Consider the following 23672-nt stretch of genomic DNA (forward strand, 5'->3'; position numbering starts at 1 on the left):
TTCTTGTCTGAATTGTAACCCTGCAGTTGCCATACAACAGAGTACACACTTTCCCACAACCCCTTGCTCACACCCAGGGTAAAGACTAAATGAACAAAGTGTAGTTGAACTGAGCATGTGTGACCATCTGAGTGGATGCCCCAAGACTGTTGTAACCCATGCATTTGAAATAGGTTTAATTGTAAATACTACATCAGTTGAAACCTTATTTTTTGATACAACCCTTTTGACTTTGAATTTTAGGAAATCTGTAGACCACGCTTAGAGATGAAGTGTGAAAAAGGCAGCGCTGAGCCTCAAGATACATGCCTCCTCGCTCCATCACCCTCCCTGCCTTGATTGATTGATTGATGTACAGGGCTAGTCTACATGTATGTCAATCAGTCAAGTCAGTGAGGGGGTGGGGGAGCGAGAAGATGTTCACCCTGCAGCTCAGCACTTCCTCTTTCACACTTGAGCTCTCAGCATGATCTAGATCTGACAGAATCCCTATACAAGGGTCACCTCCCAAGGAAATCCAATTGCAGTTTGTCTCTTATGAGCAGTTATCCCTCCTGCTTGTGCTTAGTACATGAAGTACTAAAATTAATATAAATAAATATATATCAATAAACAAATGCAGTCTTCCATAGCCAAGAACCAAACTTGGCATGGCTTTTAAGTTTAACCCCAATACAAAGGTCTGATAAGAAGACTTCCACTAATAGTTAAATTGGTTTGTCTAACAAACAACCCCTTTAACTGCAAATGGTTCACTATAGGAGGTGTGAAAACATTGTGTACACATATGGGAAACCAATCTCACACATTCACCACTCCAAACCACCACCTACAAAGAAGGGAACCAACACGTGCCAGGTTTAATTTCAAACGTTAATATATTTTCTATTTTATAGTGAACATATGCATCTGTTAACCCCATCTGCAGAAACTGACATCATAAAAAAGGGGAAACATTTGTAAGATGCCTCTTAAAATAAATATTTCTCTTTTATAAAATAATAAAACTTCAAATAAATATACTTTACACTAAACAATATGTTGAAAAATTAGAAAATAAAGGCTGACTCTTACTGAAACTGTACAATATACAGAAAGTCCAAAGAGTAGAAATATTAATTTTTCAATAAGGTGAAGCACAATCTAACCGTGTGGATAGATTCACATTCCTCTGAATGTATATTAGTACATTTCGTGATTGTGCCAGTACAGTGGCACCAAATTCACAGTTGTAAATATTATTCTTTATATACAAAAATATAGCACATTATCTCTGGCAGACAAAACATGAAAGTCCTTTGTTAATTTACAAATGTTGCAAGTATTATTCACAAAACAATGCACATTTACGTAGGAGTGTCTGTGTTGCTATAGCTTATATATTATGTGGCACAGAGCACTGGATCCTAGTCCGAGCTTGATTAAAGGTTTTCTAACAAGCCTATTGGTTAAGATGGCACTTAGGAAAAAAATAATTTTTTTTAAATCACTGCAAACAGGAAAAAACTTCCCACTGCTTCCTACCAACTGTACCATGTTAATTTAAATGATTGCATATGTGTGTTAAAAGTAAGTTCAATTACTTTATCCTTTTTAAGTCAACCGGTGCTATGTTGGCTTTCCCAAACTTCTGGGCTGTAACTGTGGCACTTTACAACATACTGTATTTGACCTTTTACATCGACATCCCGGTCTCTTTGCCTGGTCATAGCAGCCCTGGCACAATTTAAGGCAACCCCTGGCTGGAAGGTAACACCATAAACAAGGCAAGAACATCGACATAACACCAATGGCAGACCAGCGAGTGCAGCAATTCGACTGGCTACAAGAACAGGGGTTGTCGGCACAATTGTCCTCATCGTCGTTGGAGCAGTGATAGAATAGGCACTTCACACAGCAAACACAAGTTCCATAGTCAATCACTTCCTGTGCTGAGCAAAGGCACTGCTTGTCACATATCCAGCAGGAGGGAAGAGTTCTTGGATAAGTGCATTCTTGGCACTTACATTTCCCGCAGCTCTCACACCTGTATGCATGTAAGCCCAAGTCTTCTTTACTGGAAGGCTTTAACTCCTCTGGTTTCAGCTCACCTTTGGGTTGTACGCGAATTATCCTGTCAGAAACTAGCCCCGATGATGAATAAGGAGGACCTAAAAGTCTTTGCTCTGATGAGCTGCTACTTGTGCTCGTCCGTGTACTACTTCGCGATCCTGTACTCACAGTACTAACAGGCCGAGACAAAGTTGTCCGTGATGAGGGATACATTGGTGCAAGAGGGCTCCGGCTAAATTGCCTCTGGTCTGTTACCACATGTATTCTCTCATTTTTGTGCTGGGAAGTTTGACGGGGTGCAGGTTTAACCCAAGGTCGAGGAGCCACAGTTGGCCCTTCAGTATACTCATTAGTGTTCCGTATGGCTCTTATCTGTTCCAATGACAAAACATGAACTTGTTGCGTCAAAAGGTCCCTTGGGTCAATATCACCGTGTGGTCTCCCGCTGTCACGCCGAGCCTGTAGTAAAGGTTGAGATCCACTGCCATTTTGTACTCTGGCCTCCATCAGTACCCTGAAGAGTTTTCACTCCAGTAGGCCGAGAACACATCTGAAATCCTGTGGGTAGGGAAAAAAAAGAAAAATTATTAGTTACTCTGCATGAAGTTTGCAACCAAAATGTTTTTACTTTAAAACAAAAATGAAAAACTGCATCTGAAACAGCACAGAAAGGGGTAGCATGGGTCTAAACTGTCAATTATACTGGAATCAGTGGGGGACATTTATCAAAGCTGTCTATGTCCCGCATCAATATAGACCAAACTACAGAGGGTTAGGCTATGCTATTGTGCGTCTAATTTATCAAAAGGCCCAAGGCTCTTGATAAATTCTGCGCACAGACTTCGGGATCTATGCTTTAGACTTTATTTAAACCTGCTCCAGCATGGTCTGACTTTTCGGCGTACTTTCAGCCGATGCGACTTGTCGCTAATAAGGCACTATTGATAAATTCAGCGCCAATGCATTTTTCCATCTAAAATAGACAAGAATGCATCATGTTCTAAATATCCTCTAAAGCAAAAGTCGCAGAAAAGTCGCACATATTTAGACTGCGACTTTCTGTGCGACAAATTTAGACAGGAAAAACCAGTCTAAATCCTTTGATAAATCTCCCCCTAGTATGTATAGAGGTACTGCAAAAAAACAAATCTCCGTCCCAGGTTAAACAGCATGCCCTGACACTTCTGAACACAATCCCATCCAGATCAGGCTGGACAGCTAGTTGTAAGTTAATCTTCTCATCTCCAGTTTCCTCTGCTGGATTTCTAAGAAAAACAAGCTGTGCATTCTATTTCTAGTATTTCCTTTAAACTGCCACAGGCAAACAGAAAAAAGATGCTATGTAAATTTCTACAAAACCAGAATCATTCTCACAAAGGGTTAGAAGGCTGAAAGGAAACCACTATTTAGTAGTATGCATATGACCCAGAAAAACAAACCAAAAAAAAAAAAAAAACCACACACACATACACAAAAACTAAAAAAACTAAAATAGATGTGGCAGAACTAATAGTCATTTGGCGCAACATCTTTGTATTGTGATGTCTTCTCAAGATACGGGAATGCTTTTTTTAGACAGCACAAATGACATCTTGGCTGTATATATATACACACACACACTGATAACACTACACAGCAGACACTGCCGCAAAACCCGCCTGTAATGCAACAGTGGCTTATTACTTCCTCTCATTGTGATCGTGTCACAACAGGTGTAGGGAAATCAGGTTCCTCCTAGACTGCTGTAAAAGCTATTCAAGTAACAGGAAACCAGCTGCCATTATGAGCCCGTCTCCTCTCTACTCAGGTCACGACAATGTGAATGACAATGCCCCAAACACTTTACTATTCGCATAACAAACAGTACCTGCATTTTACAGCACGACTCTTTATAGTCTGATGGCTTTGATACATTTGCCAAAGGAACTGCTAACTAAACTAGATGAGGATGGGCTGAATAATGCACATTATTCATGGAATTTACTGCAAGTCTACAAAAAAAAAAAAAAAAAAAAACAGGATGCTATCGCCCTTACAGCATTTCTGGATGAAGAGCCCTTTTAATTGCAGAGATCTATAGAACCAGATCTGTTTAACTCAACAGCCTTCCCACAAACAGCACATTCTCTGTTAACTTGCTTGACAATGAAGGGATTGAGATCATTGCTGTGCAAACACTATCCGGGGCCTATCTGAAACTAAAGGTGAACAGATAATGACCACTGGGAAATTATGCAGCTCAATCACAGATACCTTCATCCGGCCTTTACTAAAAATAAATAAATAAATACATTCTTCAATGCAAACATCCATATGATTTTATAATAATACTTTCAAACTTGGAGAAAAGAAAACAAAAACAACTCAGTCTCTAGTAATAAAAAAAAACGTAGGGATACTCAATGTACACCAGTTGTAGCGTAGCTGAATTTGTCTGCTAAAGTTCCCCTATAGACCAGTATTTTTCAACCAGGGTGCCTCCAGCAAAACTACAACTACCGTCATGCCCGGACAGCCGAAAGCATGATGGGAGTTGTAGTTTTACAATAGTTGGAGGCACCTTGGTTGAGAAACACTGCCATAGTCAAATTCAGAACTCACCACTGCACTATACATATTCCTGACAGTGGTTACAGACCCGCATGGAAAAAAAAAAAAGTACAAAAATAAAAAAAAGGTACTAAAAAAAGCAAAAAGCAAAAAAAAAAAAGCACAAAAAAGGCACAAAAGGACAAAAAGTTAATATAAAAATTTAGTTTGCACCATTAACTAATGAGAGATCAGTCTCCGCATTGTATGATCTGTTATATAATTACACAATACAGAATAACTAGTTTAATAGGCAACATTTTTCCAATATCTAACTTTTAAAGTGTCTATATTGTTTGTGCACTAGGATAAGGCTGCGTTCACATGACCGTCTAGACCCGCCCCGTTCTTCTACCGTGAAAAATAAAAAGGACTTTAAAAGAAAAATGAACAATGGATGCAAATGGATGTTATCCGTTTAGATCCGTTATTGTTCAGTTAATTAACAAAAAAAAAATTGGGGGGGGGTTCTGAGCATGCTCAGAAGTAAAAACGGACCAAAAAACTGACCAAAAAACACATGCAAACTGATGACATTAAAGGCTCATCCGTTTTCCATAGACTTCAATGTTAAATTTACTGTATCCGGATTTTTTCTTCCGTTTTTTGATGGAAGAAAAAATACTGCATGTGCCGTTTTTTTCTGCCATCAAAAAAAGCGGAAATTGGTGCAGACGGGTACAAACTGATTGCAAAAAAAAATCTCATTGACATGAATGGGATTTTTTTTTTTAAGCAGTTTTTAATCCGTTTTCAGCCTGCAAGAACAGAACCGAAAAAGGGATAAAAAAAAACAGGGACAGACAGTCGTGTGAACGCAGGATAATGTTCTAGGTTTGCCTGCAGTCCTATGTAAAACTACGTACAGATAACACAAACTCCACTATGCCAGGTTTGTACATAAATAAAAAGTATCTTAAAGGCATTTCTCATCCAAACGTTCGTACAGTCACGAGTACAAGTTACTCAACAGCTCTGATGTCATGGCTGCAGATAGGTTCCTCCCAAATAAGCTTTTCTTTTAACGGAAATATATGTTTCAACCAAATCTGAAAGCGGTTTCCATGACGGGAGCTACCTGGTTTCCCTAAAGTCAGCAGAGTTTCACGCCCAGGTTACACAACTGAACCTCTCAGAATGTCTAAACTAAAGATGTCATCCTCCCTCCTCCGTATTCACAGGGTAAATAGTGCCCAAAACCTAAAGATTGGGAGACTCGATGCATATCAATGTGCTCTATATGCAAAACAAGAAGGGAGCTTAGCTCGATTGACAGATTCGTTTTCTTCTATTTGGTGAGTGCTCCTTACTATATGACCGATGCAGGAAACTAGTGCTAGGCCTTATATTCCATAACAATCACCTTCGCTAGCAACGTACATAAAGCCCAAAAAATGCCAAGCAATGTAAAGCCTGTCATCACTATAGACCAGTGTTTTCAAACCAGGGTGCCTCCAGCTGTTGCAAAACTACAACTCCCAGCATGCCCGGACAGCCGTTGGCTGTCCGGGAATGCTGGGAGTTGTAGTTTTGCAACAGCTGGAGGCACCCTGGCTGGGAAACACTGCTATAGATGTTTCACATTGATCAAAAGTCTCAAAGAAATTGTACAGTGCGGGAACCAAGTGCAACAATCCTCAGAGCACCACTTATGCCTGCGCCGTCCTCGCTGCCGACTAGTCAAGCCTTACTCCAAGACTGGAATTGAAAAGTAAATTGATATCCGTCTTCACGGGAGCAGACACAATCCTCTGTCAGAGAACATTTGCTTTTTTTCACTGGAGTTCAATATAGAAGTAACTGCTCTGGTATTAACTTGAGAACCTTCAGCGTTAAGAAGCAACTGAAGAGCTGAGCAAAATAAGAAGGAACAACGATAAGATGCTTTAATACCAGAGGTTACTAACTATATATATATATATATATATATATATATATATATATATATATATATATATACACATACACACACACATACACACACACACTGCTCAAAAAATAAAGGGAACACAAACAACCCAATGTAACTCCAAGTCAATCACACTTCTGTGAAATCCCACTGTCCACTCAGGAAACAACACTGATTGACAATCAATTTCACATGCTGTTGTGTAAATGGAACAGACAACAGGTGGAAATTATAGGCAATTAGCAGGACAACCCCAATAAAGGAGTGGTTCTGCAGGTGGTGATCACAGACCATTTCTCAGTTCCTATGCTTGCTGGTTGATGTTTGGTCACTGGCGGTGCTTTCACTCTAGTGGTAGCATGAGACGGAGTCTACAACCCACACAAGTGGCTCAGGTAGTGCAGCTCATCCAGGATGGCACATCAATGCGAGCTGTGGTAAGGTTTGCTGTGTCTGTCAGCGTAGTGTCCAGAGCATGGAGGCACTACCAGGAGACAGGCCAGTACATCAGGAGTCGTGGAGGAGGCCGTAGGAGGGCAACAACCCAGCAGCAGGAGGAGTACTGCCAGAGCCCTGCAAAATGACCTCCAGCAGGCCACAAATGTGCATGTGTCCACTCAGACTCCATGAGGGTGGTATGAGGGCCCGACATCCAGCCCAACACCATGTAGGATGTTTGGCATTTGCCAGAGAACACCAATATTAGCAAATTCACCCCCTGGTGCCCTGTGCTCTTCACAGATGAAAGCAGGTTCACACTGAACACATGTGAGAGTTTGGAGACGCCGTGGAGAACGTTCTGCTGCTTGCAACATCCTCCAGCAGTTTGGCAGTGGGTCAGTAATGATGTACGGTGGCATTTCTTTGGGGGATCAGCCTGTAGTGTGGTTTTCCACTTTGATTTTGAGTGTGACTCCATATTCAGACCTCCATGGGTTGAGAAATTTGATTTCCATTAATAATTTTTGTGTGATTTTTTTTTTGTCAGCACATTCAACTATGTAAAGACAAAAGTATTTCATTCATTCAGATCTAGGATGTGTTATCTTAGTGTTCCCCCTTTTTTTTTTTTTTTTTTTTTGCAGTGTGTGTGTGTATGTATATATGTCTCAGATTATATAAATTCAATAGCTAGATAGCCAAAGTCTCTTAACATTTACTGTCACTGGTATTGATTTCTATTAAAGTAACACATTTACCACTGAATGTTCTAACACTGAAAGTACTTTGATAATACATAATATATACTAAATAATCATGTATCCTTATCAGTTATCAAGTAATAACTTTTTATACTTCACGCACATACCATACATACTTCTAATATACAGGACATAAGCAGATCTTGTCAGGTAAACCATTCTAAAATTTACCAAGAATCATCCAATAAATCCAGAGGGACATATACTCCATGTACAAGAGATACACAACTTTTTTTTACTTTGAGTTCTGGCACAGGCCTCCGAAGAACACAAAATATGTCAAACTAAAACAAGACAAGGAGGAAAAAAAACAACTTCTAAATCCTTCAGGTAAACCCCAGAGCAGTGTTTCCAAACCAGGGTGCCTCCAGCTGTTGCAAAACGACAACTCCCAGCATGCCCAGACAGCCTTCGGCTGTCTGGGCATGCTGGGAGTTGTCGTTTTGCAAAAGCTGGGGGCACCCTGGTTTGGAAACCCTGCCCCAGAGTCTGTTCCAGTTCCCCGATAAGAAATGAAGCTGCTATGTATTCCTGCATCATACAATGTAACAGTGAAAGTAAACAAATAAACCTATAACAATGTAACAAGACACTTCCAGGATAAGTGCAGTGTATGGGACCATTGAGGAACAAGAGGCGCCCAAACTTACAGGAAAGTTTCTCCCAGCCCCAGGCTCCATGCCAGTGAGTGGTGGTCTCCAGGCCGGGGTCCAGGAGCTCAGGACATGGCAGCCCCTCAGTGTGGATTTTGTTTGTCTCCTGTATGATGTGCTGTGTCTGTAAGTTTCCTCTCCCCTCCCCCCTCTATTAGGAGCAGAGTGTGTGATCAGACTGAGGATTAGAGGAGGGGGAAGGAGGAAGGAGTTTACAGCGGGGACAGGGGGGGGGGGGGGGGGGGGGGGACATAAATAGCTCTTTAAACCAGACCACAACATTTCCGAAGCTGCTCAACACCATCACATCTATCCTTTCCTGCATTCTAAATAGAGATCTGTGCAAACCACAGAGTGGAAACTGACTGCAACACAATGTGCATGCGCTTTATTGTGACCAAAGCTGACACCAGCAGTCCACGGAGCCTGCGCACAGTCCACGGAGCCTGCGCACAGTCCACGGAGCCTGCGCACAGTCCACGGAGCCTGCGCACAGTCCACGGAGCCTGCGCACAGTCCACGGAGCCTGCGCACAGTCCACGGAACCTACGCACAGTCCACGGAACCTACGCACAGTCCACGGAACCTACGCACAGTCCATGGAACCTACGCACAGTCCGGCGTTTCCCATCCAGAGTGCCTCCAGCTGTTGCAAAACTACAACGCCCAGCATGCCCGGAAAGCCTTCAGCTGTTCAGGCATGCTGGGAGATATAGTTTTGCAACAGCTGGAGGCACCCTAGTTGGGAAACACCAGTATAGTCCATGGAACCCTTGTATAAGTAAGTCCATGGAACCCGTGTATAAGTCCATGGGACCCGTGTATAAGTAAGTCCATGGGACCCGTGTATAAGTAAGTCCATGGGACCCGTGTATAAGTCCATGGGACCCGTGTATAAGTCCATGGGACCCGTGTATAAGTCCATGGGACCCGTGTATAAGTCCATGGGACCCGTGTATAAGTCCATGGGACCCGTGTATAAGTCCATGGGACCCGTGTATAAGTCCATGGGACCCGTGTATAAGTCCATGGGACCCGTGTATAAGTCCATGGGACCCGTGTATAAGTCCATGGGACCCGTGTATAAGTCCATGGGACCCGTGTATAAGTCCATGGGACCCGTGTATAAGTCCATGGGACCCGTGTATAAGTCCATGGGACCCGTGTATAAGTCCATGGGACCCGTGTATAAGTCCATGGGACCCGTGTATAAGTCCATGGGACCCGTGTATAAGTCCATGGGACCCGTGTATAAGTCCATGGGACCCGTGTATAAGTCCATGGGACCCGTGTATAAGTCCATGGGACCCGTGTATAAGTCCATGGGACCCGTGTATAAGTCCATGGGACCCGTGTATAAGTCCATGGGACCCGTGTATAAGTCCATGGGACCCGTGTATAAGTCCATGGGACCCGTGTATAAGTCCATGGGACCCGTGTATAAGTCCATGGGACCCGTGTATAAGTCCATGGGACCCGTGTATAAGTCCATGGGACCCGTGTATAAGTCCATGGGACCCGTGTATAAGTCCATGGGACCCGTGTATAAGTCCATGGGACCCGTGTATAAGTCCATGGGACCCGTGTAGTGTGTATAGTCCTCTCAGTTATCTCCACAGCACTGAAGTTTCCAAAACAAGCCATGTTTCCTCTCTGTGCACAATCCAGACAAATCAGGGGGTGCCCCACGTCCAGGGCCCCCTACACACTGCAGCAGCGCCTGCAAGGGTTAAACACCCCATACTCACCGCAGCGGCACCACGACTCCCCTCTGCAAGTTCTGCAACTAAATCCGCTCCCGGCTACAGAAAAGTTCCGGGGTCCGGGAAGAAATGTCCACAAGTGTCTGGAAGTGAAATAAGTTCCAAGAGAGAATCGCACGTAGTGGCGGCGGAGCGGTCCGGGCTGTAGTATCCACAGAGCGGGGCACAAGTCACAGGAGATCCGGCAGAGCAGTGTGACAGGGCGCCGCCGCCTCCTCAGCGTTGTTGTGCTCTGAGGGAGGAGGCGGAGGTAGGGCAGTAAATGGCGTCATGTGGAACCGAGGAGGAACAGAGCAGTTGTTGTCCCAGAGGATATATCGCATCCGGTGCCTGCTCATTGGCCCTGCTGGGCTCTGCTGCATTCGTGTAGTAGTGCTGAGTGTGCTATGCTATATTCAAGTGCGCAATGTTATATTAATATAGTAGAGCCGAGAATGCTCTGCTGACTTAATGTAGCAGTGCTGAGTGTGCTATGCTATATTCTATGCTATATTAATGTAGCAGAGCCAAGTGTGCAGTTATATTAATATAGTAGAGCCAAGAATGCTCTGCTGACTTAATGTAGCAGTGCTGAGTGTGCTATGCTATATTCTATGCTATATTAATGTAGCAGAGCCAAGTGCGCAATGCTATATTAATATAGTAGAGCCAAGAATGCTCTGCTGACTTAATGTAGCAGTGCTGAGTGTGCTATGCTATATTCTATGCTATATTAATGTAGCAGAGCCAAGTGTGCAATGCTATATTAATATAGTAGAGCCAAGTGTGCAATGCTATATTAATATACTAGAGCCAAGAATGCTCTGCTGACTTAATGTAGCAGTGCTGAGTGTGCTATGCTATATTCTATGCTATATTAATGTAGCAGAGCCAAGTGCGCAATGTTATATTAATATAGTAGAGCCGAGAATGCTCTGCTGACTTAATGTAGCAGTGCTGAGTGTGCTATGCTATATTCTATGCTATATTAATGTAGCAGAGCCAAGTGCGCAATGCTATATTAATATAGTAGAGCCAAGAATGCTCTGCTGACTTAATGTAGCAGTGCTGAGTGTGCTATGCTATATTCTATGCTATATTAATGTAGCAGAGCCAAGTGTGCAATGCTATATTAATATAGTAGAGCCAAGTGTGCAATGCTATATTAATATACTAGAGCCAAGAATGCTCTGCTGACTTAATGTAGCAGTGCTGAGTGTGCTATGCTATATTCTATGCTATATTAATGTAGCAGAGCCAAGGGTGCATTGTTATATTAATATAGTAGAGCCGAGAATGCTCTGCTGACTTAATGTAGTAGTGCTGAGTGTGCTATGCTATATTCTATGCTATATTAATGTAGCAGAGCCAAGTGCGCAATGTTATATTAATATAGTAGAGCCGAGAATGCTCTGCTGACTTAATGTAGCAGTGCTGAGTGTGCTATGCTATATTCTATACTATATTAATGTAGCAGAGCCAAGTATGCAATGCAATATTAATATAGTAGTGCACATCTGATTTAATGTAGCAGAGCTGAGTGTGCTATGCTATATTCTATGCTATATTAATGTAGCAGAGCCAAGTGTGCAATGTTATAGTAATGTAGCAGAGCTGAGTGTGCTATGGTTTCTTCTAATCTATGCTATAGCATATAGCAGAGCCAAATGTCCAGTGCTTTATAAATGTAGCAGAGCCAGTAGCTGACCTAATGTAGCAGAGCTGAGTGCACTTCTGCTATATAAATATAGCAGAGCCCAGATTTAATGTAGCAGAGCTGAGTGTGCTATGATACATTCAGGGCTGTAGAATATAGCAGAGCCAAGTGTACAGTACTATATAAATATAGCAGAGCCAGTACCTGACCTAATGTAGCAGAGCTGAGTGTGCTATGGTATATTCAGTCCTATAGAATATAGCAGAGCCAAGTGTAAGTACTAAATAAATATAGCAGAGCCCAGATTTAATGTAGCAGAGCTGAGTGTGCTATGATACATTCAGTCGTATAGAATATAGCAGAGTCAAGTGTACAGTGCTATATAAATATAGCAGAACCAAGTGTACAGTACTATATAAATATAGCAGATCCGAGAGCGCTCTGCTGCCCTAATGTAGCAGAGACAAGTGTGCTATGCTATATTAATTGGACAAAGCCCATTTTGACCTTAAGGACGAGGCCAATTTTCATTTTCGCACTTTCGTTTTTTCCTCCTCTCTTTCAAAAAATCATACCACTTTCAATTTTGTGCCTACAGATCCATATAAAGGCTCGTTTTTTGCATCACCAATTTTACTTTGTAATGACATGATTTATTTTATAACATAATCTGCGTCAAAACTTTGGGGGGTGAAATAAAAAAAACGCCATTTTGTAAATTTTGAGGGCTTCCATTCCTACGCAGTGCACTTTTCAGTAAAAATGACACCTTATCTTTATTCTGTAGGTCCGTACGGTTACAAGGATACCCAATTTATGTAGGTTTTATTTTATTTTTCTACTTAAAAATTATAACTACGGCAGGGCTCGGCATTTAAGGGGTACTCCACTGAAAACCTTTTTTTTTTTTTAATCAACTGGTGCCAGAAAGTTATACAGATTTGAAAATTACTTCTATTTAAAAATCTTAATCCTTCCAGTACTGATAAGCTGCTGTATGTTCCAGAGGAAATTCTCTTCTTTCTGTATTTTCTTTCTGTCTGACCACAGTGCTCTCTGCTGACACCTCTGTCCATTTTAGGAACTGTCCAGAGTAGAAGCAAATCCCCATAGTAAACCTATTCTGCTCTGGACTGTTCCTATAATGGACAGAGATGTCAGCAGAGAGCACTGTTGTCACGATGCCGGCTGGCAGGTAGTGGATCCTCTGTGCCAGAGAGGGATTGGCGTGGACCGTGCTAGTGGATCGGTTCTAAGCCACTACTGGTTTTCACCAGAGCCCGCCGCAAAGCGGGATGGTCTTGCTGCGGCGGTAGTGACCAGGTCGTATCCACTAGCAACGGCTCAACCTCTCTGGCTGCTGAAGATAGGCGCGGTACAAGGGAGTAGACAGAAGCAAGGTCGGACGTAGCAGAAGGTCGGGGCAGGCAGCAAGGATCGTAGTCAGGGGCAACGGCAGGAGGTCTGGAACACAGGCTAGGAACACACAAGGAACGCTTTCACTGGCACAATGGCAACAAGATCCGGCAAGGAAGTGCAGGGGAAGTGAGGTGATATAGGGAAGTGCACAGGTGAAGACACTAATTGGAATCACTGCGCCAATCAGCGGCGCAGTGGCCCTTTAAATCGCAAAGACCCGGCGCGCGCGCGCCCTAGGGAGCGGGGCCGCGCGCGCCGGGACAGGACCGAGGGAGAGCGAGTCAGGTACGGGAGCCGGGGTGCGCATCGCGAGCGGGCGCTAACCGCATCGCGAATCGCATCCCGGCTGGCAGCGGAATCGCAGCGCCCCGGGTCAGTGGATCTGACCGGAGCGCTGCAGCGGGGAGAGTGAAGCGAGCGCTCCGGGGAGGAGCGGGGACCCGGAGCGCTCGGCGTAACAGTACCCCCCCCCTTGGGTCTCCCCCTCTTCTTAGAGCCTGAGAACCTGAGGAGCAGACTTTTGTCTAGGATGTTGTCCTCAGGTTCCCAGGATCTCTCTTCAGGACCACAACCCTCCCAGTCCACTAAAAAAAAAGTTTTCCCTCTGACCTTTTTGGAAGCTAAGATCTCTTTGACAGAGAAGATGTCCGAGGAGCCGGAAACAGGAGTGGGAGGAACAGATTTGGGAGAAAAACGGTTGAGGATGAGTGGTTTAAGAAGAGAGACGTGAAAGGCATTAGGGATACGAAGAGAAGGAGGAAGAAGAAGTTTATAAGAGACAGGATTAATTTGACACAAAATTTTGAAAGGACCAAGATAGCGTGGTCCCAACTTGTAGCTAGGGACACGGAAGCGGACATATTTAGCGGAGAGCCATACCTTGTCTCCAGGGGAAAAAACGGGAGGAGCTCTTCTTTTCTTATCCGCGAACTTCTTCATGCGTGATGAAGCCTGTAAGAGAGAATTTTGGGTCTCTCTCCATATGATGGAAAGGTCACGAGAAATTTCATCCACAGCGGGCAGACCAGAGGGCAAGGGGGTAGGGAGGGGGGGAAGAGGGTGACGGCCGTACACCACGAAAAATGGGGATTTGGAGGAAGATTCAGAGACCCTGAAGTTATACGAGAATTCGGCCCATGGAAGGAGATCTGCCCAGTCATCCTGGCGGGAGGAAACAAAATGTCGCAAATAATCACCCAAGATCTGGTTAATTCTTTCTACTTGTCCATTGGACTGGGGATGATATGCAGAAGAAAAATTTAATTTAATCTTGAGTTGTTTACAGAGAGCCCTCCAGAATTTAGACACGAATTGGACACCTCTATCCGAGACAATCTGCGTAGGCAACCCGTGAAGACGAAAAATGTGTACAAAAAATTGTTTAGCCAACTGAGGCGCAGAAGGAAGACCAGGAAGAGGGATGAAATGTGCCATTTTGGAGAATCGATCAACGACCACCCAAATAACAGTGTTGCCACGGGAAGGGGGTAAATCAGTAATAAAATCCATACCAATCAGAGACCAAGGCTGTTCGGGGACAGGCAGGGGATGAAGAAAACCAGCGGGCTTCTGGCGAGGAGTCTTATCCCGGGCACAGATAGTGCAGGCTCGCACAAAGTCCACAACATCCGTCTCCAGAGTCGGCCACCAATAGAAGCGGGAGATGAGTTGCACAGATTTCTTGATGCCCGCATGACCTGCGAGATGGGAGGAGTGACCCCATTTGAGGATTCCGAGGCGTCGGCGTGGAGAAACAAAGGTCTTTCCTGGAGGAGTTTGCCTGATGGAGGCAGGAGAAGTGGAGATCAGGCAGTCAGGTGGAATGATGTGTTGCGGAGAGAGTTCAACTTCTGAGGCATCCGAGGAACGAGAGAGAGCATCGGCCCTAATGTTCTTATCGGCAGGACGAAAGTGAATCTCAAAATTAAATCGGGCAAAGAACAGAGACCACCGGGCCTGGCGAGGATTCAGCCGTTGGGCAGACTGGAGGTAGGAGAGGTTCTTGTGGTCGGTGTAGATAATAACAGGAAAACTTGATCCCTCCAGCAGATGCCTCCATTCCTCAAGTGCTAATTTAATGGCTAGAAGCTCTCGATCCCCGATGGAGTAGTTCCTCTCCGCTGGAGAGAAGGTCCTAGAGAAAAAACCACAAGTGACAGCATGCCCGGAAGAATTTTTTTGTAGAAGAACAGCTCCAGCTCCCACTGAGGAGGCATCAACCTCCAATAGGAAGGGTTTGGAAGGGTCAGGTCTGGAGAGCACGGGAGCCGAAGAAAAGGCAGACTTGAGTCGTTTAAAGGCGTCTTCTGCTTGAGGAGGCCAAGACTTGGGATCAGCATTTTTTTTGGTTAAAGCCACGATAGGAGCCACAACGGTAGAAAAATGTGGAATAAATTGCCTGTAATAATTGGCGAACCCCAAAAAGCGTTGGATAGCACGGAGTCCGGAGGGGCGTGGCCAATCTAAGACGGCAGAGAGTTTGTCTGGATCCATCTGTAGTCCCTGGCCAGAGACCAAATATCCTAGAAAAGGAAGAGATTGGCATTCAAACAGACATTTCTCAATTTTGGCATAGAGTTGATTGTCACGAAGTCTCTGAAGAACCATACGGACATGCTGGCGGTGTTCTTCTAGATTGGCAGAAAAAATTAGGATATCGTCCAGATATACAACAACACAGGAGTATAACAGATCACGAAAAATTTCATTAACAAAGTCTTGGAAGACGGCAGGGGCGTTGCACAGGCCAAAGGGCATGACCAGATACTCAAAGTGTCCATCTCTGGTGTTAAATGCCGTTTTCCACTCATCCCCCTCTCTGATGCGGATGAGGTTATAGGCGCCTCTTAAGTCCAATTTAGTAAAGATGTGGGCACCTTGGAGGCGATCAAAGAGTTCAGAGATGAGGGGTAAGGGGTAGCGGTTCTTAACCGTGATTTTATTAAGACCGCGGTAGTCAATGCAAGGACGTAGGGAGCCATCTTTTTTGGACACAAAGAAAAATCCGGCTCCGGCAGGAGAGGAGGATTTACGGATAAAGCCCTTTTTTAGATTCTCCTGGACGTATTCAGACATGGCAAGAGTCTCTGGGGCAGAGAGAGGATAAATTCTGCCCCGGGGTGGAGTAGTGCCCGGGAGGAGGTCGATAGGACAATCATAAGGCCTGTGAGGAGGTAGAGTCTCAGCTTGTTTTTTGCAGAAAACATCCGCGAAGTCCATATAGGCCTTAGGGAGACCGGTTACTGGAGGAACCACAGAGTTACGGCAAGGGTTACTGGGAACCGGTCTTAGACAGTTCTTGGAACAAGAGGACCCCCAACTCTTGATCTCCCCAGTGGACCAATCCAGGGTTGGGGAATGAAGTTGAAGCCAGGGAAGTCCAAGGAGAATTTCCGAGGTGCAATTGGGGAGGACCAAAAGTTCAATCCTCTCGTGATGAGATCCGATGCTCATAAGAAGGGGCTCCGTGCGGAAACGTATGGTACAGTCCAATCTTTCATTGTTTACACAATTGATGTAAAGGGGTCTGGCGAGACTGGTCACTGGGATGTTGAACTTGTTGACGAGAGAGGCCAAAATAAAATTTCCTGCAGATCCAGAGTCCAAGAAGGCCACAGTAGAGAAGGAGAAGGCAGAGGCAGACATCCGCACAGGCACAGTAAGACGTGGAGAAGCAGAGTAGACATCAAGGACTGTCTCACCTTTGTGCGGAGTCAGCGTACGTCTTTCCAGGCGGGGAGGACGGATAGGACAATCCCTCAGGAAGTGTTCGGTACTAGCACAGTACAGGCAGAGGTTCTCCATACGGCGTCGTGTCCTCTCTTGAGGTGTCAGGCGAGACCGGTCGACCTGCATAGCCTCCACGGCGGGAGGCACAGGAACAGATTGCAGGGGACCAGAGGAGAGAGGAGCCGAGGAGAAGAAACGCCTCGTGCGAACAGAGTCCATATCTTGGCGGAGTTCCTGACGCCTTTCGGAAAAACGCATGTCAATGCGAGTGGCTAGGTGAATAAGTTCATGTAGATTAGCAGGAATTTCTCGTGCGGCCAGAACATCTTTAATGTTGCTGGATAGGCCTTTTTTAAAGGTCGCGCAGAGGGCCTCATTATTCCAGGATAATTCTGAAGCAAGAGTACGGAATTGTACGGCATACTCGCCAACGGAAGAATTACCCTGGACCAGGTTCAACAGGACAGTCTCAGCAGAAGAGGCTCGGGCAGGTTCCTCAAAGACACTTCGGATTTCCGAGAAGAAGGAGTGTACAGAGGCAGTGACGGGGTCATTGCGGTCCCAGAGCGGTGTGGCCCAAGACAGGGCTTTTCCAGACAGAAGGCTGACTACGAAAGCCACCTTAGACCTTTCAGTGGGAAACAGGTCCGACATCATCTCCAGATGCAGGGAACATTGGGAAAGAAAGCCACGGCAAAACTTAGAGTCCCCATCAAATTTATCCGGCAAGGATAGGCGTAGACCAGGAGCGGCCACTCGCTGCGGAGGAGGTGCAGGAGCCGGTGGAGGAGATGACTGCTGAAGCTGTGGTAGTAACTGCTGTAGCATAACGGTCAGTTGAGACAGCTGTTGGCCTTGTTGCGCTATCTGTTGTGACTGCTGGGCGACCACCGTGGTAAGGTCAGCGACAACTGGCAGAGGAACTTCAGCGGGATCCATGGCCGGATCTACTGTCACGATGCCGGCTGGCAGGTAGTGGATCCTCTGTGCCAGAGAGGGATTGGCGTGGACCGTGCTAGTGGATCGGTTCTAAGCCACTACTGGTTTTCACCAGAGCCCGCCGCAAAGCGGGATGGTCTTGCTGCGGCGGTAGTGACCAGGTCGTATCCACTAGCAACGGCTCAACCTCTCTGGCTGCTGAAGATAGGCGCGGTACAAGGGAGTAGACAGAAGCAAGGTCGGACGTAGCAGAAGGTCGGGGCAGGCAGCAAGGATCGTAGTCAGGGGCAACGGCAGGAGGTCTGGAACACAGGCTAGGAACACACAAGGAACGCTTTCACTGGCACAATGGCAACAAGATCCGGCAAGGAAGTGCAGGGGAAGTGAGGTGATATAGGGAAGTGCACAGGTGAAGACACTAATTGGAATCACTGCGCCAATCAGCGGCGCAGTGGCCCTTTAAATCGCAAAGACCCGGCGCGCGCGCGCCCTAGGGAGCGGGGCCGCGCGCGCCGGGACAGGACCGAGGGAGAGCGAGTCAGGTACGGGAGCCGGGGTGCGCATCGCGAGCGGGCGCTAACCGCATCGCGAATCGCATCCCGGCTGGCAGCGGAATCGCAGCGCCCCGGGTCAGTGGATCTGACCGGAGCGCTGCAGCGGGGAGAGTGAAGCGAGCGCTCCGGGGAGGAGCGGGGACCCGGAGCGCTCGGCGTAACAACTGTGGTCAAACAGCAAGAAAATTGAAAAAGAAACGAACTTCCTGTGGAGCATGAAGCAGCTGATAATTAAGATTTTTAAAAATAAGTAATTTAGAAGTCTGTTTAACTTTCTGGCACCAGTTGAGTTAAAAAAAAAAAAAAATGTTTTTCAGGAGAGTACCCCTTTAACTTTGGGTCCTGGCTGCTGATAGCAGTTGGGACCCACCAGGCTCGTGACATGCTTCAAACCTTGGTACCGGGACCAGGGCATAAATGTATGTATGCCCTTTGTCCCCAACAGGGTAATGTAATAGGGCCGAGAGTGATCGGCTTCATTAATGTAGCAGAGCTGAGTGTACTATGCTATATAAATGTAGCAGAGCTGAATGCACTATTCTATATAAATGTAGCAGAGCTGAATGCACTATGCTATATAAATGTAACAGAGTTGAATGCACTATGCTATATAAATGTAGCAGAGCTGAATGCACTATGCTATATAAATGTAACAGAGCTGAATGCACTATGCTATATAAATGTAACAGAGCTGAGTGTACTATGCTATATAAATGTAGCAGAGCTGAATGCACTATGCTATATAAATGTAACAGAGCTGAATGCACTGTGCTATATAAATGTAGCAGAGCTGAATGCACTATGCTATATAAATGTAACAGAGCTGAATGCACTATGCTATATAAATGTAACAGAGCTGAATGCACTATGCTATATAAATGTAACAGAGCTGAATGCACTATGCTATATAAATGTAACAGAGCTGAATGCACTATGCTATATAAATGTAACAGAGCTGAATGCACTATGCTATATAAATGTAACAGAGCTGAATGCACTATGCTATATAAATGTAACAGAGCTGAATGCACTATGCTATATAAATGTAACAGAGCTGAATGCACTGTGCTATATAAATGTAGCAGAGCTGAATGCACTATGCTATATAAATGTAACAGAGCTGAATGCACTATGCTATATAAATGTAACAGAGCTGAATGCACTATGCTATATAAATGTAACAGAGCTGAATGCACTGTGCTATATAAATGTAGCAGAGCTGAATGCACTATGCTATATAAATGTAACAGAGCTGAATGCACTATGCTATATAAATGTAACAGAGCTGAATGCACTATGCTATATAAATGTAACAGAGCTGAATGCACTATGCTATATAAATGTAACAGAGCTGAATGCACTATGCTATATAAATGTAACAGAGCTGAATGCACTATGCTATATAAATGTAACAGAGCTGAATGCACTATGCTATATAAATGTAACAGAGCTGAATGCACTATGCTATATAAATGTAACAGAGCTGAATGCACTGTGCTATATAAATGTAGCAGAGCTGAATGCACTATGCTATATAAATGTAACAGAGCTGAATGCACTATGCTATATAAATGTAACAGAGCTGAATGCACTATGCTATATAAATGTAACAGAGCTGAATGCACTATGCTATATAAATGTAACAGAGCTGAATGCACTATGCTATATAAATGTAACAGAGCCTTAAGGTAGCAAAGCTGTCTCTGTACATGAGAGAATATTATATGTTATATACTGGGCCATCCCTATACATAACTGGGGGATATTATATGTTATATTATACCTGAGCCATCCATATACATGACTGGGGGATATTATATGTTATATTATACCTGAGCCATCCATATACATGACTGGGGGATATTATATGTTATATTATACCTGAGCCATCCATATACATGACTGGGGGATATTATATGTTATATTATACCTGAGCCATCCATATACATGACTGGGGGGATATTATATGTTATATTATCACAACTCTGAAGATAAATTAAGGATATACATAATATTGTTATTGTGTCTCTATTAAATTGGTTGCTGAAAGTTACTTCATAACTGAATTGGTCCCTACAAAATTGTAAAAAAAAATGCTGATAAAGTTCTAAGCCTTCTAGCATTCTGAAAATGAATAGTATGTTAAAAAATGTGCCAAAAGAAAGTAGACATATTGTGAATGTGAATTAATTCCTAATTGATGTGGCATGACTATCTTTCCTACAAGCAGAGAATATCACATTTTGAAAAATGGTAATTTTTTTCAATTTTTTACAAAGTTTTAACATTTTCCACAATAAGCACTAACGTTACGTATAATGTGTCACTAAATAAAGCGACTCATGCCAGATTCGAAAAATGAGGCTGTCACCTTGAGGCCATAATACGCTGTGTCCTTGAGGGGGTATTCCAGGAAAAAACTTTTTTTTTTAGATCAACTGGCTCCAGAAAGTTAAACAGATTTGTAAATTACTTCTATTAAAAAAATCTCAATCCTTCCAATAATTATCAGCTACTGAAGTTGAGTTGTTCTTATCTGTCTGGAAACAGTGCTCTCTGCTGACATCTCTGCTTGTCTCAGGAACTGCACAGAGCAGAATAGATTTGCTATGGGAATTTGCTTCTACACTGGACAGCTCCCGAGACACGTGTCATCAGAGAGCGCTTGGACAGAAAAGAACAACTCAACTTCAGCAGCTCATAAGTACTGAAAGGATTAAGATTTTTTAATAGAAGTAATTTACAAATGTGTTTAACTTTCTGGAGCCAGTTGATCTAAAAAAAAAAAAAAAGTATATATATAAAGTTTTTTTTCCTGGATAACCCCTTTAAGGTTAAAAAAGATCAAGCTAAGGAAACTGTACAAGAAGAGACTTAAGAGAGATAACTAGGATAGACAAAGATATGCAGGAGCAGATAAATGCAATGTTAGATGTGATCGCACAGCTGCAGTATTGTGAGAATATATAAGACCGCCATCTTGTAGCCATACTGCTATACAGTTTACATTATTAATACACTGCAATGATTATTGCCCTATAGACAAGACGTGAAGCAGATATAACAATAGAATTTGTAAAAGCCAGGTGAATATATGAGCATCAAAGAAGATAGAAACTTATAGAACTCCAGATAGCAGCCGCATATAAAAGGCCTTACCCTTAAAGGGGCTATCCAGGAAAAAACTTTTTTTTATATATATCAACTGGCTCCAGAAAGTTAAGCAGATTTGTAAATTATTTCTATTAAAAAAATCTTAATCCTTTCAGTACTTATGGGCTTCTGAAGTTAAGGTTGTTCTTTTCTGTTTAATTCCTCTCTGATGGCACGTGTCTCGGGAACCGTCCAGTTTAAAAGCAAATCCCCATAGCAAACCTCTTCTAAGCTGGGCGGTTCCCGAGACACGTGTCATCAGAGAGCACTTAGACAGAAAAGAACAACCTTAACTTCAGAAGCTCATAAGTACTGAAAGGATTAAGATTTTTTAATAGAAGTAATTTACAAATCTGTTTAACATTCTGGAGCCAGTTGATATATAAAAAAAAGTTTTTTCCTGGATAACCCCTTTAAATACTAGAGCATGTTTGAGGTGCAAGAATCATGGACATTCAAAGAAAGACTGTACAATATGAAAAGCAGAAAAACTGAAACAATTTCCAAAAGGGACATAAAGCGGACCCTTCACCATGTTTTTGGTGTATAAACAAAGGCGCTGACTGTATACCAAGAAAACTATCTATACAATATATAAATAAAAGGCATTAGGGACAGGACATGGAATCCTAGATTATGCCAGTAAAAATGGACACAGTTTAGCAATACTAGTGAAATATATATTGTGTGTTCACAATAATCTACAAGGAGGACTATTATCAGTAAAACACTTCAGAGCTAAAGGACTCAATGTAAAAATCCAAGGTGACAAATGTGCTATCCTGGATGGAAAGAGGCTGATAACCAACGCCAAAGCATTTCTATCACATCAAAACATTGAATGAACAGGTGAGACTGAGTACACATAGATACTATAACTGTATCTCTATGTGGTACTAATTATTGGGAAACTGACATCTAGAAAGCATAAATAAACTGCAAAAGTGAAATCTGACAAGGACCCTATACTGTCCACTTGCACATATGTGAATGTTACATTAACACTTCCCATAGCAAATCAGACCACAGCCACTTGACCTAGTACATACTGATGTATATGGTCCCACAACGCTTCCCACACATGTGGGCAACAGGTATATAGTGTCCTTTATAAATGACTATTCAAGGTACACAGTCACCTACCTATTGGCAAAAACAGGAGTAAAGGCTTAAAGGGGTACTCCGGTGAAAACCTTTTTTCTTTTAAATCAACTGGTGGCAGAAAGTTAAACATATTTGTAAATTACTTCTATGAAAAAAATCTTAATCATTCCAGTACTTATTAGCTGCTGAATGCTACAGAGGAAATTCCTTCCTTTTTGGAACACTGATGACATCACGAACACAGTGCTCTCTGCTGACATCTCTGTCCATTTTAGAAACCATGCATAGCAGATGTATGCTAAGAGCAACATGGTGGCTCAGTGGTTAGCACTGCTGCCTTGCAGTGCTGGGGACTTGGGTTCAAATCCCACTAAGGACAACAATAAATAAAGTGTTATTATTATTATAATAACGTCAGCAGAGAGAACTGTGGTCGTGATGTCATCAGAGAGCATTCCAAAAAGAAAAGAATTTCCTCTGTAGTATTCAGCAGCTAATAAGTACAGGAAGGATTAAGATTTTTTAATAGAAGTCATTTACAAATATGTTTAACTTTCTGCCACCAGTTGATTTAAAAGAAAAAAGGTTTTCACCGGAGTACCCCTTTGAATAAACTGGAAGACTATGTAACAAAGTCAAGTAACAACTTTCAGAAGAGCCTGCTCATTCTTTGTGGTGACAATGGAGGTGAACTCATCAAACACCAAAAAGGAAATTATTTAATGTATCACCTATAAATTTAAATGGTTAGATACATATACTCGAACATGGTTTTTTTTCTTACTAATTTGTTTCTATTTTCAGATTGTACATTTTTTAAATAAGATTTTTAGTGAACGGTGGCAGTTATTTTGTCTGAGCAATTTTTAACAGCATTTAAAGGGGAACTCCACTGCTCAGTGTTTGGAACAAACTGTTCTGAACACTGGCGCCAGTGCCGGGAGCTCGTGACGTCATAGCCCTGCCCCCT

At 43.4% G+C, this 23672-nt stretch overlaps 1 protein-coding gene across 2 annotated transcripts; it reads right to left on the bottom strand.

Moving 5' to 3' along the window:
• Positions 1-859: 859 nt before the first annotated feature.
• SPRY2 (sprouty RTK signaling antagonist 2) lies at positions 860-10434 on the bottom strand. Of its 2 annotated transcripts, none has more exons than XM_056560476.1 (2): positions 10154-10434; positions 860-2610 (listed from the first exon to the last, which is right to left on the bottom strand). In XM_056560476.1, the coding sequence occupies exon 2, from the start codon at positions 2557-2559 to the stop codon at positions 1609-1611; it is 951 nt and encodes a 316-aa protein (XP_056416451.1). In that variant the 5' UTR covers positions 2560-2610; positions 10154-10434; the 3' UTR covers positions 860-1608. The 2 variants fall into 2 exon arrangements, with proteins under 2 accessions (XP_056416451.1, XP_056416452.1); XM_056560477.1 differs by lacking the exon at positions 10154-10434 and adding an exon at positions 8403-8557.
• Positions 10435-23672: the final 13238 nt, after the last annotated feature.

This window comes from Hyla sarda, chromosome 2 (genome assembly GCF_029499605.1).
Source record: "Hyla sarda isolate aHylSar1 chromosome 2, aHylSar1.hap1, whole genome shotgun sequence".
Classification (NCBI taxonomy): domain Eukaryota; kingdom Metazoa; phylum Chordata; class Amphibia; order Anura; family Hylidae; genus Hyla; species Hyla sarda.

What these genes read in the sequence shown, in the direction of transcription:
- SPRY2 (XM_056560476.1), bottom strand. Translation starts at nt 2,559, where the DNA reads ATGGAGGCCAGAGTACAAAATGGCAGTGGATCTCAACCTTTACTACAG.